This window comes from Vombatus ursinus, unplaced genomic scaffold (assembly GCF_900497805.2).
Source record: "Vombatus ursinus unplaced genomic scaffold, bare-nosed wombat genome assembly UNPS02009975.1, whole genome shotgun sequence".
NCBI classification, from domain to species: domain Eukaryota; kingdom Metazoa; phylum Chordata; class Mammalia; order Diprotodontia; family Vombatidae; genus Vombatus; species Vombatus ursinus.
In genome coordinates this window covers 5,933,041-5,953,849 of record NW_020949753.1, presented here as the reverse complement: position 1 = coordinate 5,953,849, position 20,809 = coordinate 5,933,041, and the positions used below count along the sequence as shown (strand labels likewise).

At 38.1% G+C, this 20,809-nt stretch overlaps 1 protein-coding gene across 2 annotated transcripts in view; it reads left to right on the top strand.

The window, feature by feature from the left end:
* The window catches only part of ARHGAP24 (Rho GTPase activating protein 24), a 94,791-nt gene that overhangs the window by 56,993 nt on the left and 16,989 nt on the right, over positions 1 to 20,809 (top strand). For both annotated transcript variants that reach the window (XM_027853445.1, XM_027853446.1), the window contains 2 exons: positions 12,571 to 12,693; positions 15,325 to 15,532. In XM_027853445.1, coding sequence (XP_027709246.1) covers positions 12,571 to 12,693; positions 15,325 to 15,532 — 331 coding nt within the window. The remainder of the gene's footprint in view (positions 1 to 12,570; positions 12,694 to 15,324; positions 15,533 to 20,809) is intronic.

The window sequence follows — 20,809 nt, the reverse complement described above, 5'->3', positions numbered from 1 at the left end:
AAAGAAAGCCAGAGGTCAAGTGATTTCCATCTCAAACATGTTAGTGAGAATTTTGAATACAATAGAACCATTTTTGAAAATATATTAAAATTAAATTTTTAAAAAAATTTCTTATAGTTACTTTACTTTACATTGTGGCATAATGATACATCTGTATAACTTAAAAGAGTCCAGGAATTTTGTAATACATTTTAAATCAAATTATTTATATAGACAGAGACACTTCCCCCCCAAATTTTTTGCCTAGGGCCTCACATATCCCAGGTACAGCATCCTTACTTAAAGCTGGAAGCCAGAAGACCTAGGGTCTCTTCTCTCCCAAACTCTTGCCAACTCCCCACTTTACACAATCAAGAAGTGTACAGTGATCCTTGAGAAGCATGCAAGGGTGGGGAACCTGCAGCCTTAAGGCCACATGTGGCCTTCTAGGTCCTCCAGTGTGGGCTTTTGACTAAGCCCAAGTTTTACAGAACAAATCCTGTTATAAGGAGAAAATTGTAAGTTATATCTTATAAATTTGTTCTGTGAAGTTTGGATTCAGTCAGAAGGCCACACTTGAGGAACTAGAAGGCTACATGTGGCCTCGAGGCCGCAGGTTCCTTACCTGTGGCAGGGTAACCGCTAAGGAAAGTTATGCAAATGAAATTGAGGCCAACTTATCCTCGACCAAATGAGGAAAGTCAAACAAATACCTTGAGCCCTGGTTTCATACCAATTAAAATTATTATTTTTAATTATGACTACTCTTTGAGTTTGGCCGTTCTACAAGTCCCAATTATATTTAATTTGGGTCCCTCCATCCTTCCCAAAAGAATAGTATGAGATAATTTATCGAATGTTTTATTAAAATTGAGGCAAACTCTCTAGCATTCCCCTGATCTACTATATTGCTGACTGGCAGAAAAGAAAACAAAGTTGGTTTGGCATGAAATATCCTTGAAGTCATGCTGGTTCTTTGTGTTCACCCTCTTTGATTTTCTACATTTACTAAACAAGGAAAGGTTTTGAGATGCTGTTTTTACATAGTCAGGGATATCTTTGAATAAATATAATTTGGACATGGACAGAGGCTTGCAAAAAAAAAAAAGGTTAGTCTTCTAACACCCATCTGCCCTTGCACACTGAGAATTTAGTGGCATGGTGCGCCTTACCTATTTCCCTCAAAGGAGGATCAAATTGTGTATTTCCTATGAAAACTATGTGTTACCCATATAAGTTATGTATGTTCATATGGGTCATCTAAATTCAGCTTGTTAAAGGCATTAATAGATATGATAATCAATAAATATTTCTAAATGCTTACTATACGTGCCAGGCACTGTGCTAAGCACTGGGGATACAAGAAGAATCAAAAGATAGTCCCTACCCTCAAGGAGCTTACAATCTAATAGAGAAGACACTGTGCAAACAAATATGTACAAAGCACGCTATGTTCAGTATATATATAGGAACTAATTAGAAGAGAGAAGTCACCAGAATTAAAAGGGGTTGGGAAAGGCTTCCCATAGAAGATGGGATTTTAGTTGGAATTTAAAGGAAGCCAGGGACCCAAGGAGCAGAGATGAGGAGGGAAATCTCAGGCATGGAGGACAGCCAGAGAAAATGCCTGGAGTAGAGATGGATGTCTTGTTCCTGGAACAACCAGGAGACTAGCGTCACAGAAGACGGGAAAGACAAGGGCTGGATTAGGAAGGGCTTTGAATGCCAGACAGAAGATTTTGTATTTGATCCTGGAGGCAATAGGGAGCCACTGAAGTTTATTGAGTAGGGGACCAGGGCTTTAGGAAAATCATTTTAGTAGCTGAATGGAGGATGGACTAGAGTGGAGAGAGATTTGAGACAGGCAGACCAATCAGCAGGTTATCGCAATAGTCCAGGCATGAGGTGATGAAAGCCTGTATCAGGGTGGCAGCTGTGTCAGGAGAGAATGGGGCAATGACCCAGGACAGAAGCCTGGGGGATACCTATGGTTAGAGAGCATGCCTTTTGTTTTTTCCCAAATTATCATCTTTTTTAACCTTGTGAATCTTTCCTTTTGAACTTTTGTCATCTGTAAAGTTTCGTGTTTTTTTAAAATTACATTTTATAGTCCATGAGCACCTTACTACATTCTAGAGCCTTACTAACTATAGTGGTTTTAGCTAATTATAGCCCAGAAAAACTTTAGATGGAAAAGGGAAAGGAATTTACCTTAATACCATAATAGAATGAAGGTAGATTGTGGTTTTCTTTGTTTAATTTTTTCCTGTTCTCCTTTTGTTGTATTTAAATATGGTTCCTAAAAGATGGCCTAAAGAATGATTTTTTTTTTGACCTGGGTAAAGATTTCTGAAAGTTTATGATTTTTTTACCATGTGATAATTCTTTAAAAATCATTATAAATTTAGTACTGTCAAGAGCCATAATTAATCAAAAAAATCCATGAACTTTTAGTATTTAGCAAAGAGAAATTGCATAAATTAACAAACAGTATGTGAGAGCATAAAATGTTTTTGTTCTGTGTCCTCTTCTGATTATGAGAGGTCCCTGCTTTCCTTCCCCACCTACTTCCTGACCTTTCTCCCTTCCTTCCTTCTGTATAGTTGTAATCACTGTATATGCAGTTATGATTCAGCTGGTTTCACTTTGAAGAATTTCCTTTAGTATTTTCTTATATACTTCATATCATTTTATGGTAAAGTATATTAATATATTATATTAGTAATATAATGCTATTATAAGCATACTATTACTTTATTATATATTATTAATAACATGTAAATTATATCAATCTACTTTGATATGTGATTTATTCTGTTATTTATTTTATATTTATATTTCATTATTTATTATATAATTTAGAATTTAATATATTTATAATTTATTATAATAATGTAATTTATCCAACCATTTCCCAATTATTGAAGGATGTTTCTAATTTTTTTGTCATTACAAATAGAGCAGCAGTGAATTTTGCTGCTCAAATTGTCATTTACAGGAAAAGCAAGCAGATTGATTGGCAGTTACTAAGGTTCTCTCAGGCATCTTCTTTTTTTTTTTTTTTTTTAGTGAGGCAATTGGGGTTAAGTGACTTGCCCAGAGTCACACAGCTAGGAAGTATTGTGTCTGAGGCCAGATTTGAACTCAGGTCCTCTTGACTCCAGGGCCAGTGCTCTATTCATTGTGCCGCCTAGCTGTCCCTCCTCCACCCCCACCCCCACCTATGGTCCCTTTGTGAATCAGTCAGCCCCTTAAGACTCTCACAACTATTGCCTCCAGCAGAAGTCTTCTCTCTGCCAATGTAGTCTAATCCAGCTGCCTTTTCCATCTTTGTTCTCTTTAGCGTTATTTCCACCTCCTCTGTAAGCACATCCAGGACTGTGAGTCTAGCCCAGTAACCCCTTGGAGGAGATCAGTAGCAACTCAGAAGAGTTTGGCCTTACCATCCACACAGGAAAAGACAAGTGGATGAAGAATACTCTTTGTTCAGACTATGACACACAGTGAGACAAGCGACCTGTTGAGAGCTCATTCATTATAAATAAATCTGTCGTGGACAGACATTGCAAATAGTCGGTTGGATCTAGAATTAAACAGAAAGAGGAAAGCAATTTGAGTTGCTTTTGGGAAATTACAGAATTCCTTTAGTGACTGAAATTTCTCCTTGAAAAAAAAAAAGACCCATCTTTTTAATACTCACATTCTAAAGTATGGCTGTGAGTTACGAGACGTTGTGGTCTTTGAAGAAGCATCAATGGATGTCACTCAGTGACAGTGACAGACGGTGGTAATAGACACGGTGGGTATGAACAGATTGTAATAAGCAACTCTAAAAGGTACAAAAAATTGTATTAAATTAAATTAAATTAAAGTGCTCACATAGAGAGAGTAAGGGACAGATGTCCTCATGGACAGTGCTGTGTTATAATAGTAGCTAAAAGTATGGAAGGTCCCAACAGGTTGAGACAAACTTCTAGAAAGACTAAGCAAATGTTTAATAGGATGGGCATAAAGGGTTGCAGTTTCCAACACTGATGGAAACATGCACATCCATGAGAACACAAATTCACAAAATATTTTTTTATTTGAGTTGATGTTTGGGGAACAAAGTCCTAGGAAGAATCACTGGGTTAAAAGGAGTGATCATTTGCATACCAGTGCATGTTGCCATATTGGTTCTGCTTGATTGAGTTCTAGAAATGGAGTGAGGACGACCTGAGTTCAAAACCTGCATCAGACACTTACTAGCTATGTGACCTGAGCAAGTCACTTCACCTCTTCTAATAGCACCCAGCTCCCAAGGTTATTGTGAGGATAAAATTAAGTAATGTCTATTAAATGCTTTGTAAATTTTAAAATGCTATATAAATGTTAGCAATTATTGTTATTGTTGTTATTATTATTATTATTATCATCACTATGTTAAAATTGTTTCTTGTGCTGTTTCCCTTGGTGCCTCCCCCTTCTAGTAAGTATAGTAAGTTTATAAGTAGCCAGTATAAATTAACAGTAGCAGGAAGTAAGGATACAAAGGGGAACCTGGAAGTCATAAACATATAGAATCTCCGAAAGATCGAAGGAGCATAATTTGTAAAGTCTATCGTGTACTAACCAAAAATCACATCCTGAGACTATGTGCTAAATCAGGGGAAGCCAACTAGGTCTTGCTGTCAGGGCCTTCTGGTCCTTTGATATCTAAGTCTCAGATAAGCTATAGATATCCATAGTAAGAGCAGTAGAATACCAAATGGTGCTGACAACTTTGAGAGGATGTGGATGTGTTAATGAACATATAATTCCAAAGTGGCACAGATAAGAGTTACGGTTTCCCTCCAAAACTCTATAAAAATGAGACCCCCAAACTCCTGCCCCCTGAGCACTCCTCCATTTCTGGGTCCATGTTGTTGAGTGCTCCCAATTCTAATCCATGGTTACATGAGAGATTTTCTGTGATTCTCCCCTTCCCCATTCTTTTCCTTATGCTGCCTGCTTTCCTCCACCCCCCCATCCCTATCCCCATGCCATCTACCTCTGTACCGCCCCCCCTTTTGCCACTTGGCTCTGTACTTTTGGTGCTCCTGCACCCTCTGTGCCTTGTTAAAGTGGTATCAAAGCGTTATTCCATGCTGCCATTTTGATCTTTCCCTGTGAGTACCCAAAGAACGAGGCACGTCTGTGCCCATTTCATAATTCCATAAATTAATTAGTAATTCAGTTATATATATTTTCATTAACATATTGTTCCGGTTAAAAAAGTAGAAAGATGGGAGTCAAACAATGCACAATTTGTCAGTTGATGAGTTTGAATATCTAAGCCTGATCTCTTGAAATATTTAAGGGGAAGTAATTCATCTGTCAATATACAGGTAGAGAAAGCATACAAGCACATGCTGACATTCAATAGACGTTTCTATTTACCAAGGAAAGAGAATTAAGAGTCATAGGCATATAGAAGTGATATTAAGGCATCCTCTGCATTTAGCAGGGAGGATTGGGTAGTAAATGTTGTACTCTTTTTTAAGAAGCAAAAAGGACTTATTAAAATGGGTGAAGTCATGTTGACTTGTACATGGTATAAGTATTTGGTTTTGTTTCATGTTCCTTAGCTGTATTTCTGTATATGTGGTGTTCTAAAACCTATTTATTTTACGTTTCCTTTATTGAATAGACAATGTCTGAGATTCCTTTTTCAGGACGTGTTTTTGAATTCAAATTTAGACGTCCTGGGGGGAAAAAACAACAACAGTGGAATAAATGATTGAAAACAGCAAGAAAAGAGTTAAGACAAACATTCTAGTCTACTTATAATGAGTCAATGAATGTAATTTTCTCATGTTAGAGAAATAAAGTAATATGAATAAAGCAACATGAAATCATAAAGTAATGGTTGAATGTTAGAATTCCTTGGGGGAAATAAGTGAAAGAGTTGAGTCTTTTCTTTTCCCCAATGAATTCAAACATTAGTCATTCTTTTACGATTTCATGTTGCTTTATTTTTCTGGGAAAAAAGTAATATGACTCGGTTTTTTCCATCCTTATTTTGGGGAGGCTATTAAGTAGGTTTAATTCTTATAAATACAAATTCATGAATTATTTTTATTTGTGGAAATAATTGAGGTATTTGGACATAAAGATTTAACGTAATTTTATTAAAAATATACTGTTTTCAAAATGAGTGAATAATGACTGTTAAAATAATAGTAATAATAATAGCTACTATCTGTATAATGCTTTAAATTTTGCAAAAGGTTTTACATATAGTATCTCATTTCATCCTTATAACCTTATGAGGTAGGCACTTTAATATCCTTGTTTTACAGATGAAGAAACTGGAACCCAGAAAGTTTAAGTGACTTGTCCAGGATCTCACAGGTGGAAAGTGTTTGAGGTTGGATTAGTTGTTTATGCCTGTAATAGGCATGAGGTGATGAAGCAGACTGGTGTCTGTATCACAGGAAAGAAAGGAAGTATATACAAGAGATGTTATGAAGGTAGAATCAACAGGACTTTGTAACAGGATGTGAGAGAGTGAGGAGTTGAAAATAACATCTAGGGAGAAAAAATGGAGCGGCTAGGTGGCGCAGTGGATAAAGCACCAGCCCCGGAGTCAGGAGGACCTGAGTTCAAATCCAGACTCAGACACTTGACACTTACTAGCTGTGTGACCCTGGGCAAGTCTCTTAACCGCATTGCCTAGCCAAAAAAAAAGAAAGAAAGAAAATGACATTTAGGTTGCAAGCCTGAGTGACTGGAATGATAATCTTGTCCTTTACTGCAGTGGGAAAAGTCTGAAGAGGAGAGGGCTTAAGGGGAAACATGATGAGGTCAGTTTGGGGCACATGTTGAATTTAAGATGCCTATGAAATCCAGCCCATTAGGGAATTGGAGATGCAAGTTTGGAGATCAGGAGAGAGATTAAGGCTGGATAGGTGGATCTAAGAATTATTATCGTAAAGTGGACGACAATTTACGAGCAACTATGTACAAACAGGGCAGCTAGGTGGCTCAGTGGATAGAGTGCCAGGCCTGGAGTCAGGAAGACTCATCTTTGTGAGTTCAGATCTGGCCTCAGACACTTACTAGCTGTGTGACCCTGGGCAAGTCACTCAACCCTGTTTGCCTCAGTTTCCTCATCTGTAAAATGAGTTGGAGAAGGAAATGGCAAACCTCTTAAGTATCTTTGCCAAGAAAACTCCAAATTGGGTGACGAAGAGTTGGACACGACTGAAAAATGACTGAACAACATCAGCAGGATAAAGATGAAATAATCAGCAGAGAGAAGGCACTAGAATTAACAGACACTTCTTGTAGAAGGTAGGATTTTAGGTGGGTCTTGAAGGAGACCAGTGAAGCCAAGAAGTGGAAATGAGGGAAAGCATTCCATGCATGAAGGATAACCAGGAAAAAAAAATGCCTGAAGTCTGGAAATGAAGTGTCTTTTTGAGGCCAGTATCACCGGACACCAGAATATGGGGATGCGAGGAGGGAGGGTGTTAGAGGAAGGGTAAAGTAATAAGATGGGCCTAAGTTCTGAAGGTTCTGACCACCAAACAGAGGATTTTATATTTGATCCTGGTGGTGATAGGGAGGAGATAGGTGGAGTTTATTTAATAGAGGGGGTGATGTGGTCAGACTTGCCCTGCAGGAACATCATTTTGACAGCTAAGTGGAAGATGGTTTAAGTGGAGGAGAGAATTGTGGCAGGCAGATCAACCTTTGCCTTTGACTGACTATAATTTTAATGCTGTAGTCAGTGAAATATTATTAATATTTAATATTTATGCTTTGTATTCATTTATGAAGTTTTTATGCCCTAGATCAGTCAGTTGTTGTAAATGTCTTATTCAAAGCTTAGGGTATGTATACCTCTTCAATTAGCATTCATTAATAATCAGATATTTATCATATCTAACTTTTCTATGATGATAGGCATTTAGCATCTTCTTTGTTTACTTTTTTCGTAAGATGTACATGATTTGAAAGAACATTGACGTCTGCAACTAAGCGAGGTTGTCTGTTTCTTCCTGTAACTGAATTAGTTTTATATCTAGCTACTGAGATGCTATGCTGTTCAGTCCATATATGTTAAGTTACATGCTAAGTATTAGTATAATTCATTGTTTATGGTGCCTATAAAAATAATTAGATACTAGACTTAGTCAGACACTAGCTGAGTGACCCCAAGCAAGTAATGTAACATCTCTTGAGAATCAAATGAAATAATATATGTAAAGCACTTCATAAATCTTAAAGTGATATGAATTAGCTATTAATATTATAATAAACACATTTACTTTTACTTTTCTTTTGATACCATGATTGCCATAGGCACTTCTAAAAATTCTCCTATGGCACAGTGCCTTCTACTTCAACTCTTCTTTTTAATTCCTTCCTAATCTTTTGTTTAAAATATTTTTTAAAAATAGCATACTATGAGGCTCTATCCATTCCATTGTGCTCCTTTGTTTAATGGGTGGATTAATCTCATTCTCATTATTGTGTATTTTCCTCCAGTCTAATCTCTTGTAATTTTTCCCTTTCTTAGTCCCTGTCCTAATTGGCAAAGAATGTGGGTAAAGAAAAGGAATGTAGTAAACATTGACAATCTGTAATTAAAATTGTTTTAATCCTATTCCTCTGCCCCACTTCTCTTCACCCAGCCCAGACCTCAATCGCCATTTCTTATATTTTTTCTCTCCTTTTAATCCCTCCTTTGTGATTTACCCTTCAAAGTTGAAGTTTGTGAATATTCCCTTCCTAACACTACCCCCTCTCAAATATCCTTCTCCCTTCACCCTGTCACTACATGTTGCGTTGTTGGGTTAGATGTATTTCTACATCAAACTCTTAGGTGTTTTTCTGATTGTCTAGTTATTCATTCTTTGCCCCATTCAGATAAGAATAAGGTTTCTAGGATGCCTGTTACACCCATCCTTCTTCTGACAAACCACAGTTATGAGAAATGGTAACTTTTTTATTATTCCTGATTTCTTTCCTAGTGTGTTCTCTTTTCCTTCCTGTGTATTTCCTATCTTAAAGCCAGCAAAACAGCAAAACCATCACCGGAGCCTGAGTTTGACTTCCCTGCATCCTCTGTGACCCTTGAAGACAATGGGATTTTTTAAAATTTTATTTTTAATTTATGGAATAAAACAAGCATCTCCATAACATAGTACAATAAAAAAAGATAATTGTACATGAAACTGCAACTCTACTATGCACAAAACATACAACAAAATTCTCATGTAAATTTATTTTTTTCTTTCTGTTTTTTCCTTTTTTATTTGAATACAAGCCTTCATCATCATTTAGTTCCTTGTAGTTGCTCAAATGCATTCACTGTTCTAGGTTTCTCTTGTCTCCTGTGTTCACACTCCAGAATTCTTCCTAGTCTTCTTATCAAGACTGATTAAAAGTCCTTTGTTAAAGGTCTATTTTTTTTCTTATATACATTTTTCTTTCCTCTTTTAAAATATTGTTGTCAAAATTTCATCACAAGTCAAGTCAACAAGCATTTATTTAGTGCCTCCTGTGTGCCAGGCACTGTTCTAAATGCTAGGAATACAAAGACGGGCAAAAGACAGTCCTTTCTCCTTCACAGTAGATTCAGTATAATCTGATAATATCCTGACTGTGGTTCCTTAGTATTGCTTTCTTCTGGACATTTCTGGCATTTTTTCTTTGACTGGGAAAAATCTTGATTTATGCTGTGACATTCCTAGGTGTTTTCAACTTGGGAATTCTTTCAGGAGCTGAACTGTTTTTTGTTCGTTTTTGCATTTTCTTTTCACGTTGTTGTCCGGTTCTAAACGATCTGAGCAACTTTCTTTTATAATTCATTGTAATATAATATACAAATTTTTTATTTGTTCGTGGTTTTCTGGGAGACCAGTGATTCTTAAATTTGTCTCCTCGCATTTTTTTTCCAGATCATTTGCTTTTGATAGTGGATACCTTCCATGGTTTTCCAATCTTTAGGTTTTCTTATTTTATGGCAATGTTGCTTGTTGTCTCATGGAGTCATTTACTCCATTTGTTTCATTCTTTTTTCCAAGGAGTTCGCCACTTAGAGTTTTCTGCCTTCTGTTATAACGTATTTATTTTCCTTCCAGTTTTTTTTTCCTTAGAAAGATCATAGGTCTTAAGCTGGGTGAGACTTCATGGGTCATCTAATCCAACTGTTTAGTTTTGCTGATGAGGAAACTGAAGCTCAGGGAGATTAAACGATTTGCCCAAAGTCACACGGCTACTAGCAAGAGAGGAAGGGTCTGAACCTGACTCTCGAGGTTACTCTCGAACTATACCAAAAAGCCTGGAAGCCTATAGCACACAGTATTCTTGTGTCGTCTCCCATCTGAGTACTAACTTAAACTAGCTCTGCTTAGCTTTTGAGATCAGAAAAGATCAGTGCAAATTTTTTGTATTTTTTTCCCTTATACTTCATTTCTTCCAGCCACTCTTACAGTCATTGTGACCAAGTCATTTTTTTTTCTTCTGAGGTTCTATTGTACTTACTGTGTAATTATCCTTTTCTGGGTTTACTGCTAGGGCTTCTCCTAACCCCCAGTATTTCTTCATTGAGTTTGGAGTTTTCTTTTTCACTCATAGCCTCTCTTCTTGGATTGAGGCTTTGCACTATGGCCAAAGTCTACATCCTTCTACATTCTTGGAACCTCTGTTTGGTTCTTTTTCCTTTCTATACAATGGATCCTACCATTAGAGTTCTGTGAGGGGTGAATGGAACCACTCCCCTCCCTGCTACCATCCTTGGTTTATGCCTGTACTTCCTGGTATCACAAAGCAGATGCTGGCCTATGGAACCGTCTCTGGCTTCTTCTTGTTAAAATATCCCCAACTAGGAGTTCGCTCCCTTCCCTAACGCTGCCTTGACTTGGCCAACAGGATTCAAAGGTTGTGTTGGTTTCGGGCTTCCTGGAGGGTTCCCCCAGCCTGTTCACTTCTGTGGTTCTGCCTGGCCAGAACCAAGAGACTGCTGGTCTCGGGCCACGTTTACCAGAGCTCACATTCAATTTATTTCTCCCCTCATTCCCACCCAATATTCCCTCTTCTTAGTGTGCAGTTTTCTGATAATTTATTTATGTAATAATGGAATGAATGAGTTTACTGGTATTTCTCTCTGATATTCTTGATCATTGTTTCATCTGGTGTCCCTTGAGGTATTTGCTGCGGTCTTTGTGAGGAACAGCTAGGGTGGTGCAATGGATAGAGTGATGGGCCTAGAGTCAGGCAAACTACCTCTGAGTTCAAGTCTGGCCTCAGAGGCTTACTAGTTATGTGACTCTGGACAACTCACTTAACCCTGTTTGCCTCAGTTTCCTCATCTGTAAAATGGTCTGGAGAAGAAAATGGCAAACCACTCCAGTACCTTCACCAAGGAAAACCCAAATGTGGTCACAAAGAGTTGGACACAACTGAGCAAAACAATTGTCAGAAGATCTGGGTTCCTAGGACTTTTTAAACTTTTCTATCCTAACTAGAAATCCTTGACCAGTTTTTTCCTAAACTTCCCTCCCTACTTCCATCAAGAGAAATGAAATTTTTATGAAATATTTTTATTTATGACATATTAATTCTCTTCTATTTTCCTATTGATTTTTCCCCTCATGTCATTTGTTTCTTGAATTCTTTAGTTCACTGAAGCCCTCTTTTCTTTATCAATGATTTTCAGATGATGTTTTTTTAAAAGAAAAATTTGAAAACCAACAAAAAAAAGATTTTCCTACCCTCCAGCCACATTTATCTCTAGCTGTATAAAAACATACATTCCATTTCTTGGTCTTGTGTTGCCATTTGAATCTATTCATGCTTCTCTTTGATGAATTTGCATGGTGAATTTCTGAGAACTTCTGAAAGGATTACTTGTCTTGTGCTTATTTATTATAAGCAAAGAGTAATGCTGTGATATTCTCATTTATTGGAATAGAAGAGATTTTTTTCCTGGCCTCCTACTTTTTTTTTTTAAATGAACCCTGACTACAATGTACTTTTTAAGTTAAATTTGGGTTTCTTTCTGCTGTTCTGTAGATTCTTTCATGTACTTAGCATTATGTATGCAGCATTTCTGGGCAACTTTCCTATAACTTTCCAAAGCATGGTATTCACGTTTTTTTTTAATGTGTTTCTAGAAGATTTGTAGTTTTTAGATTGTCTTTACACCCTGTCTTCAATTTCAGCATTCTTGTTTTGTTAGAGCTCTCATGTGCTCTTCCTGTTTTGTATTTTGATTTTGACTAGTTAATTTTCCTTCTACCATGACATTTTTTTTGCGTTCTCATTCTATTATTCTCTTTTTCAGAGATCTACTGTTTTAGATAGTTGCTTTCTAAGTCAAGTTTCTATCCTTAGCTCTTTCTAATAATTTTTGTCAGTGACTTAGATAAAAACACTTATGGCCTACTTATACCCATAGCAGAGAGGGATAAATAATATGTTGTTTGACAGAATCAGAGCCTGGCATAATACAGTCCCTGTGCTTGCATCACGCGTGTAGGGTGTGATAGTAGTTGTAGGGGAAGCTTTTGGTGGCAAGGTTTTGTCTGGGAGCTTGCTTATGTGTCACTGTTTTTGTAGGAAGAGATCAGCATCAGATGACAGCCAACCATGAGACCTACCTCCTCATGGCTGATACACAGACGGACATGGAAGAATGGTTGAAGTCCATTCGCAGAGTCATATGGGCCCCTTTTGGTGGAGGTGAGTCTATTTAAATGTGATAAAAAAGCAGACGTGATGAAAAAAATTCTATGCTACAATTCTTTGTTGTGGCTTTCCCCCCTGCCATCAGTTAGGAGGCTATTGTTTTGATATCAGCATCTGTCTTCAAATAAATGAATAAAGAGAATTGTGTGTAATGATATCTTTGAACTATGTGGAGTTTGGGGAGGAATGACTCTCATGTATAGAAGTATTGGACTTCAGTAAGATGGTAGAAGTCTCACCCTCACTATCTCAAAACGGAAAGAAGCATGCCTAATAAAGCAATGTAAATCCCTCCGCCTCAAAGAAGAAAAGAAACAATTTCCCACGAGGTAATTCCTATAGGAAGAACACAGGCCTATGTGGTAAGAGCAATCATTGCCAAAGTGAGGGCCCAGTTGAGATTATTTACATTATTCTATTGTATGTATGTGTATGTATACATACATAATACATATATAATGTATGTACATATATTGTATATATACATATATTATATATGTATATGTTTCTTGTGGTTCTAGTTGACAGAATTTTGAGATTTTCTCCAAATTTCTTTGGTCTTTCAAAATTATTTTTCTTTGTAATATTGTTATTACATAAGTTGGTCTCCTGGTTCTGCTCACTTTGCATCAATTTATCCAGGTCTTGTCTTTCATCTCATCATTTCTTGTGGAGCAATGTTTCACTATATTTATATATCATAATTTCTTTAGGCATTCTCTAATAGAATGTACATATGTATCTTTTCCCTCTTTCTTTTTTCTCACTGGGGGATATTCCTAGGAGTGGTTTTTCTGAGAATGTATAGTTTATGGACTTCTTGGCACAGTCCCAAATTGCTTTCCTGAATGGCTTTATCGGTTCAGAGATCAATCAATGGAACACCACTATGAGTGTTTTCCTGCAGCCTTTCTACCAATTGTCACTTATAGTTTTTGCCAGTTTGATGCAAATGAGGTTTTTCTGTTCTGTGCCAGACTCAGACCAGAATCCTTGGTTGTTTACATTTGATATTAGAACAAAAAGGTCATTCAGCAGTAAAGAGGATTTCTTAAAGGAGATTTATTTAGCAGTACTTATATCAGGAAATCATTTTTCTCTCCTGCCTCCTTCACATTGTGCCTTTGACTGCACCTGTTGCCTGTGTCAGTGAGTGGCTAGAGTCAGAGTCAGAAACAGAGGGTGCAGCCTCTGGGAGAGTCACTACTACAGCTGCCCTGCCCTTGGTGCTTGCATTGAGAAAAAGGGGAGAAGAATGAGATGGACACAAAGCAACATCAGTCTTCCTCAACTCGTGCCAAGGTCCCTCCTCTGAAGGGTATAGGGTTGTTCTGTGATGACATGACTTCCAAGAGAGCGTTGATAGTTGGAAGACAAGAGAAGGAGCTCATGGAGAGCGTCAAAGGTTAAGCAGTGATATAAAAGAAACCCCAGCAGCTCCTTTGTATGTTATCCAGGGTCCTTCTTACCTCTGCCTACCTGCCCCCTGCCCGTTAATCCACCTATCAGCAGTTGATAAGGACAGGTGGGGGTGCTGAGACACATATCAGTTAAGTGTTGTTACTCATTAAAGTTTGGCCTAGAAGATTAGAGCTAACAGGTAAAAAGAGACTGGGAATCTGCCTATCTCATTTACCAAAATTCTCACTCTCTTCTTCCTGAGAGTTTGTCCTTTCTATTAGGCTCCTTTTTTCAAGGACTTCAATTTACTTTGAAAGTGCTCATTATTTTCTATATCAAATTAATGCTCATCTCTCGATGATAGAGGAGAAAGATCTATGTCAAATAATTTGCCAATGACAAAAATGAAACAGTCCTTGCCCTCACTGAGCTTAAAATGGCCGTGCACACACATATGCATAAAATAGGTACAAAATAAAATGGAGGCAGGGAAAGCATTATCATTGATAGTCTTAGTATCTTAGAAGGACAGGAAAGCTAAAGACTAGCACCCATATTTATTCTAATGAAGTCTTCTTCTTCATCAATCCTGGGCATGTCACAGTCTCTCTCAACCTCAGTTTCTTCTGAAAGAAATGATTATTAATTGGTTGCTTGTAATTCACACGATGACCACAATAAAGTGCAGGAAAATAGCAACGTGACGTCAGAAATCAGATCGATGTACCGGACATTTCTGACATTAAATTCCTCATTCCATACCTATAGTTTACCCTCTCTCTGCTCGATGGACGGCCTTCCCTCTTACCTAAGTATTCATCTCGGTGATTGGTCTGATTTCTGATGTCACGTTGTTATTTTCCTGTACTTTGTTGTGGTCATTGTGTAAATTGTCCCGATTCTGCATCAGGTCACATAAGTCTTTCCAAGTTACCCTGAATTCTTCATATTCGTAATTTCTTACAGTGCATCACTATTCCATTATGTTCATATACTGCAGCTTATTCAGAGATTCCCCAATTGTTGAGGATCCACTTAGAAAAATAGAGAAAAATGATGAATGATGATGATCTCTTTGAAAATGCTTATAAACAGTCCTTTGGGATAATATAGACAAATGAAGTGCTGCTTACAGTTAATTTCCTTCTCATGTGTTAACATTCAGATGAATAAACAGAGCTATTTTCCCTAAAGCCAGAAATATTTGTTTTTGTTCCCTTCAAGGTATTTTTGGACAGAAATTGGAAGAAACAGTCTGCTTTGAGAAGAGATATGGGAACTTCCTGGCCCCCATGTTAGTGGAACAATGTGTAGATTTTATCCGACGGTGGGGGCTAAAGAAAGAAGGTCTATTTCGACTCTCAGGCCAGGCTAACCTTGTGAAAGAGCTGCGGGATGCCTTTGACTGTGGAGAGAAGCCGTCTTTTGACGGGTATGTACAAAAAAAGTCACCAACATTTATTAAGCACTTACTATATGCCAGGCACTGTGCTAAGTGTTGAGGATACAAAGAAAGGCAAAAAACAGTTCCTGTTCTCAAGTAGCTTACGGTCTAGTATGGGAAACCACACAATAACAACTAACTACAAACAAGTTTAAAGACGAGGGAGGGATGCAGTTCCTTACTAAGGCAAGTGAGATCAGAACCAAAGGGGACATTTGATGTGTACATTCACCAAGCAAAAGAAACTTAATAAATGCTACCAAGTCCATGTAGCATGAAAACACCTAGCAGATGAGTCAGGATTTAATTTGCTTGAAGAGTAAGAAAAGACTCATTGTATTTTTAAAAAATCTCATCTTGTTTTCCCCTTAGGATGCTAGGAATACCCTTGCTTGAGGAATTGAAGGGAGATTCTCTAATGTTATCAACTTGGTAGAAAAAGATGGGTCTTCATTTCAGGAAAAAGCTTGGGATCATAAAATGCAACTTCCCAAAGACAACACAAACTCACTTTCCTCCCATCCAATTTTGGGTCCAACTCACTGTGTTGAGATTTAGAGGTTTAGGGGTGCTGGGACCCCGAAATATCGAGAGCAAGAGACACCAGTCCTGCCTCAATGAATTCGACCCAAGACTTCTTTCAGCCAAAGACAAGGCTGATTAAAGATCAGCCATATTGGCCAGACTCTTAAGAAATCTAAGCATTTGTATCACTAATGCGAGCAGGCAAGATTTTAAGAATCTAAGCCCTTGCCTAGACTCTTAAAGAATCTGTGCCTTGGTTAGATTATAAGAATTTGGGCATCTTAATGGAGGCAAGATGGACCTTATGTACAGAAAGACTGTGGGAGGGATGCAGGAGTGGTCAAGTAGTTTGGGGTAACTGGAAGAGGGGTTTAGGAGAAGGGGTATCTTGATGGGAGTGGCCAGTAGACTGAGGTGACTGGAGGAGGGGTCTAGGGAGGATCTTGATGGGAATGACTGGGAGGTCGAGAATGGGGTCTACAGAGGATCAAGGGTGGCAAGTATCCGGGGCTATCTGGCATAATAGGCAATGGAGGGCTAGGCCAGGTTAAGGGTAACAGAGAATTGGTAGGTTGGGTATAGGTGATAATGAAAGGCCAATTGATAGGATTATAGCCTCGGGTGAACACCAGAGATTTGGCCATGTGGGAAAGTCCAGGGTTTTTCCTTTTGGGGGTCCAGATCCCAAAGACATGGTCTTTTCCTTTTAGGAGCTCAGATACAATCCCCATCGATTGTACATACATATGCAGTAGCAGTCACACACACACACACACACACACACACACACACACACACACACCAACAGTCTTCCTTCCCACACTATCTCTTCATTTGAGTGACATTTTTCTGTGATACTCCTTTATAATAATTCCATGCACTCTCTTTCTTACTTCTTTCCTCTTCTAGGCTACTTTGGTATTTATATATCTATCTGTCTATCTACCTATCTATCTATGTGTATGTGTGTATATGCATATATTTATATACATATGTGTGTATATGTGCACACATATATTTGTTTTTCTGTGTGTGTATGTGTTGGTGTGTGTAATGATGGATGAGCTCTTTCTATCATCCCCTGATCTGGTAGAATTTGGGACACTTCTGTGTTCTGCCTCAGCATTGAAAGACTTCTCATTTGAAATGATAAAGCCATCACTTATTGATTCCTTGATCCCCATAACAGCAGTGGTGATGAGAGAAGTGGCTACTTAGTCATTCAATCAAATCTAAAGGGAGAGACAACTTCTTCCAGTGAGAGAAGGAGCAGAAGCGAAGAACTTACGTTGAAAAAGGAGACAAACTGGGTAGAAAACTTGGAGGGTCTTGCCCTAGCAAAGTAAATTGAGGTTGAATGGAGGGCAGGGGGCAGAATCTGGAGAAACTGAAGAAAGTTTAAAAGAGAACAAGCTAGGCCCAGATAATGATCTAGATTCTACTTCATTGTTCTACCCCAAAATTCACAAGATTGGTAAAGAGGCAAAAACTGACCAAAGTTTAGGTACAAGGTTGAGGTACTTGATTATCCCATCCCTCGTAAAGGTAACTTTTGTGTAGGTAATACAGTGGATAGAGCACTGGCCCTGGAGTCAGGAGGACCTGAGTTCAAATCCAGCCTCAGCTACTTACTAGCTGTGTGACCCTGGGCAAGTCACTTAACTGCGATTGCCTCAAAAAAAAAAAAAGGTAACTTTTGTTAGGTAAGAATACTTACTGTTTAAAGCACTTAATTAGAACTGAATGTGAACAGAGCCTCTCTGAAACAATGAAAACGACTATATGGGAGACTTGAGAATCACATAGAGGTTCTGAGGGTCTAGAAGCAGAAAGGGAAGAGAATGGAGGTCATACTGAGCTGAGAAAGAACCAGTAACTCACAGGCAAACAGTGGAAGGAGAAAGAGAATGTAGGACCAGGCTGAGGCAGGGGAGATTTATCAGCTGTTGAGGCATCTCAGATCAGAAGACCAGGGTAGACACCACCAGTTACACCCACCTATTCAAGGACTGAGAGAAGTTCCAAGAAAAAGTCTGTTCTTTCCCCAGCTTCTCCTGTCTGTCCATAGACACATCTATATAATCTTTTGCTTCATTACCCACACATTTTTGGCAATCTGAACCATAGAGTGGCCAGGACACTGATAGGTATAAACAGAGACAGATATAAATGTAAATCAGACCGAAATCAAACCTCTGCCTAAATGTTGGGAATTTTCCTCCCTAGGCCTTTGAAATAATTTTGATTTTACCTACACCTTTTTTTTTTCTAAAATAAACTACCTAAAGTTACACAGAAGACCTTATAGACCTTAGGGGTCATTATATTGTCCCTAGGCTTAAAACAAGCAAATTATTTTATAGAGTGTTACAAGTATAGGCTCATCCAGGATTTTTTTTTTCTTTCTTTATTTCTGTTTGGGAGTTTAAATGTTGGGCTAATTTTAAATTTTATTTTGTTGTTATTTTGTTTGTTTTATTTAGCTTCCTTTAAGCAGGATTTCCAGCATTATTGCTTAAGTATTGTATTTTAAGCATTTTTATTATAAAAATCTTAGTTCTGATCCATGCCTAAGAGAATACCATTTTATGATTGTTATAACTACTTGTAATTGTATTGTTATCACTGCTTCTAATGTGAATTTCTGGAATTTATAAAATTGTTTGGTCAATTGTGGTATTGGTAGTTGGGTATATATTGGCACTATGGAGCAATATTATGAGGATAAGAATATAATATTTTAAAAATATTGCTAATTTATGGAAATCAGTATTCACAAGGAACTACTGCTTTGTGGGAGAAAGCCTGTTTGTAATAAGAAGGATCTTATAAACTTCATGAGGAGCAGAATAAGAGAATTAGGAGAGTGGGTTTTCTTTTAAAGTATGTATTATTCAAAGGAGTGAGGGCTAGAGATACCCTGTGGATGTTGCCTGTGAATTACCAGAGTTGGTCTACCAATAGCTGAATCCCTAATATCTTGACTCACGTTGTCACAGGAACAGCCTAAGAGCCCCGGCCTTTCCACCTCTGAAGTTAATCCAGAGAACTTTGATATTAGGGATTCAGCTATACTAGAAGAGAGGAAAGAGTGGTTGAGACAGAAGCTTAGCTAGAGGACAAATGTGATCTGACTACATAAGTGGGATGTGAGATGTGCCCAAGCTCACCTACTCCTGGCTGTGCCACGAAAGATCTAGAAAAATGTCTGTATCTGTGATGAATGATCTCGGAGAACATATCAAGTCATCACAGAGCCAAACAGCCCATATGCATCACCCATAATGATGGTACCAAAGAAGAATAGAAAGATATATATGTGTATTCACTACTGCACCTTAAACCAGTGGTGTCATACCCAGAAATGGGGGCCAATAATCCATATATAAGGACCCCCACAGGGGTGCATATTGACTTAGTTTTAAAATATAGTATTATCTATGTTTTATTGTATTTTTATTTGTTTTGTTAAATAATTTTACAATTACATTTTAATCTGGTTTTAGCTGCACTCAGGATTATTCTAGGCCACATATGGCCTATGAGTGATGTGTTTGACACCTCTGCCTTAAATAAAAGAATCAGGGCACCAAGTGCCTTGTATTGTCCATAGTGTCCTGCCTGGACCTGTGCAATGGCTATCACCAGCTACCAATGGCTAGTTGGGAAAGATCAAGAGAAACCCTGTACCAAGAGCATGATGGTCCTAGCTGCATTTGCTAACAGAGACCTGACTGACAACATCTGTTATCTCTTCACAAAAGCTGGAGTTCCTCACAAAATGTTCAATCACTGAGAAATTCAAAGACTTTATGGAGAAAAGTTTTAAGTTTGGACCGACAATACTCCACCGACGTATTCCGACCAGTCCGAGTTAGACACTGTTTGCCAGAGATGGGTGTAGAACTAGCCAGCTTCACGTTCAGCTACGTTATCAGGTAGGGAAGACCAGTGGTGATTCAGACACCTTGTCAAGAAGGTACTTAGCACCGAAACTGTAGTAATACCCAAAGAAGAAATGAAAGCTGTATGTAATAGCCAAGAAAGTGGAATACAGATGGCTGAAAGTTTGGGATTTCCACCACAGAACAAGCCAACAGAATTTGTGAGCCTTGCGTCATGGAGCCAACCCTCTTTACCTCAGTTGCCTGTGGATGAAGAGAAAAGATAGCCAACAAACAACTGTGAGAAGTACTGTAAGATAAGAAGTAAAACAGCAAATTTTAAAGGACTCAAGTTTTAGTCCCTTAAAGTCACTTTATTATAGAGAGAGATGTCAAAATTAAAACTGTGCAATGAAGTACTATGCTACACTGTCCCTGATCCCACCAGTGGTTCCAAGAAGCAGCTGGTATTACCTGCGGCATATAGCTCTATGGTCATGAAAACTTTACATGACTTTGGATGTGTTAGTCAAGACAAGACCCTAGAGCGAAGAAGGTTTCACTGTTACTGGCCCTCGGTGGCCACAGATATCATGAAGAAAAGTGAGATTTGTGCCCACTGTGTACAAAGAAAAGTAGTGCCAACTTGCACTGTATATTTGAAGAATCAACAAACATGTTACACTGTCTGCCTTGACTTTTTATCTCTTGGAAGAGATAGCATGAACGTGTCATATATTGGTGATAACTTGATAAGCACTACACAGGCATATCCTCCCAGGAAGCGGAAATCTTCCATAATTGCCAAAATGTCATGGGAGAAGCATTTCTAGGTACATGGACTTCCTGCCAGGAT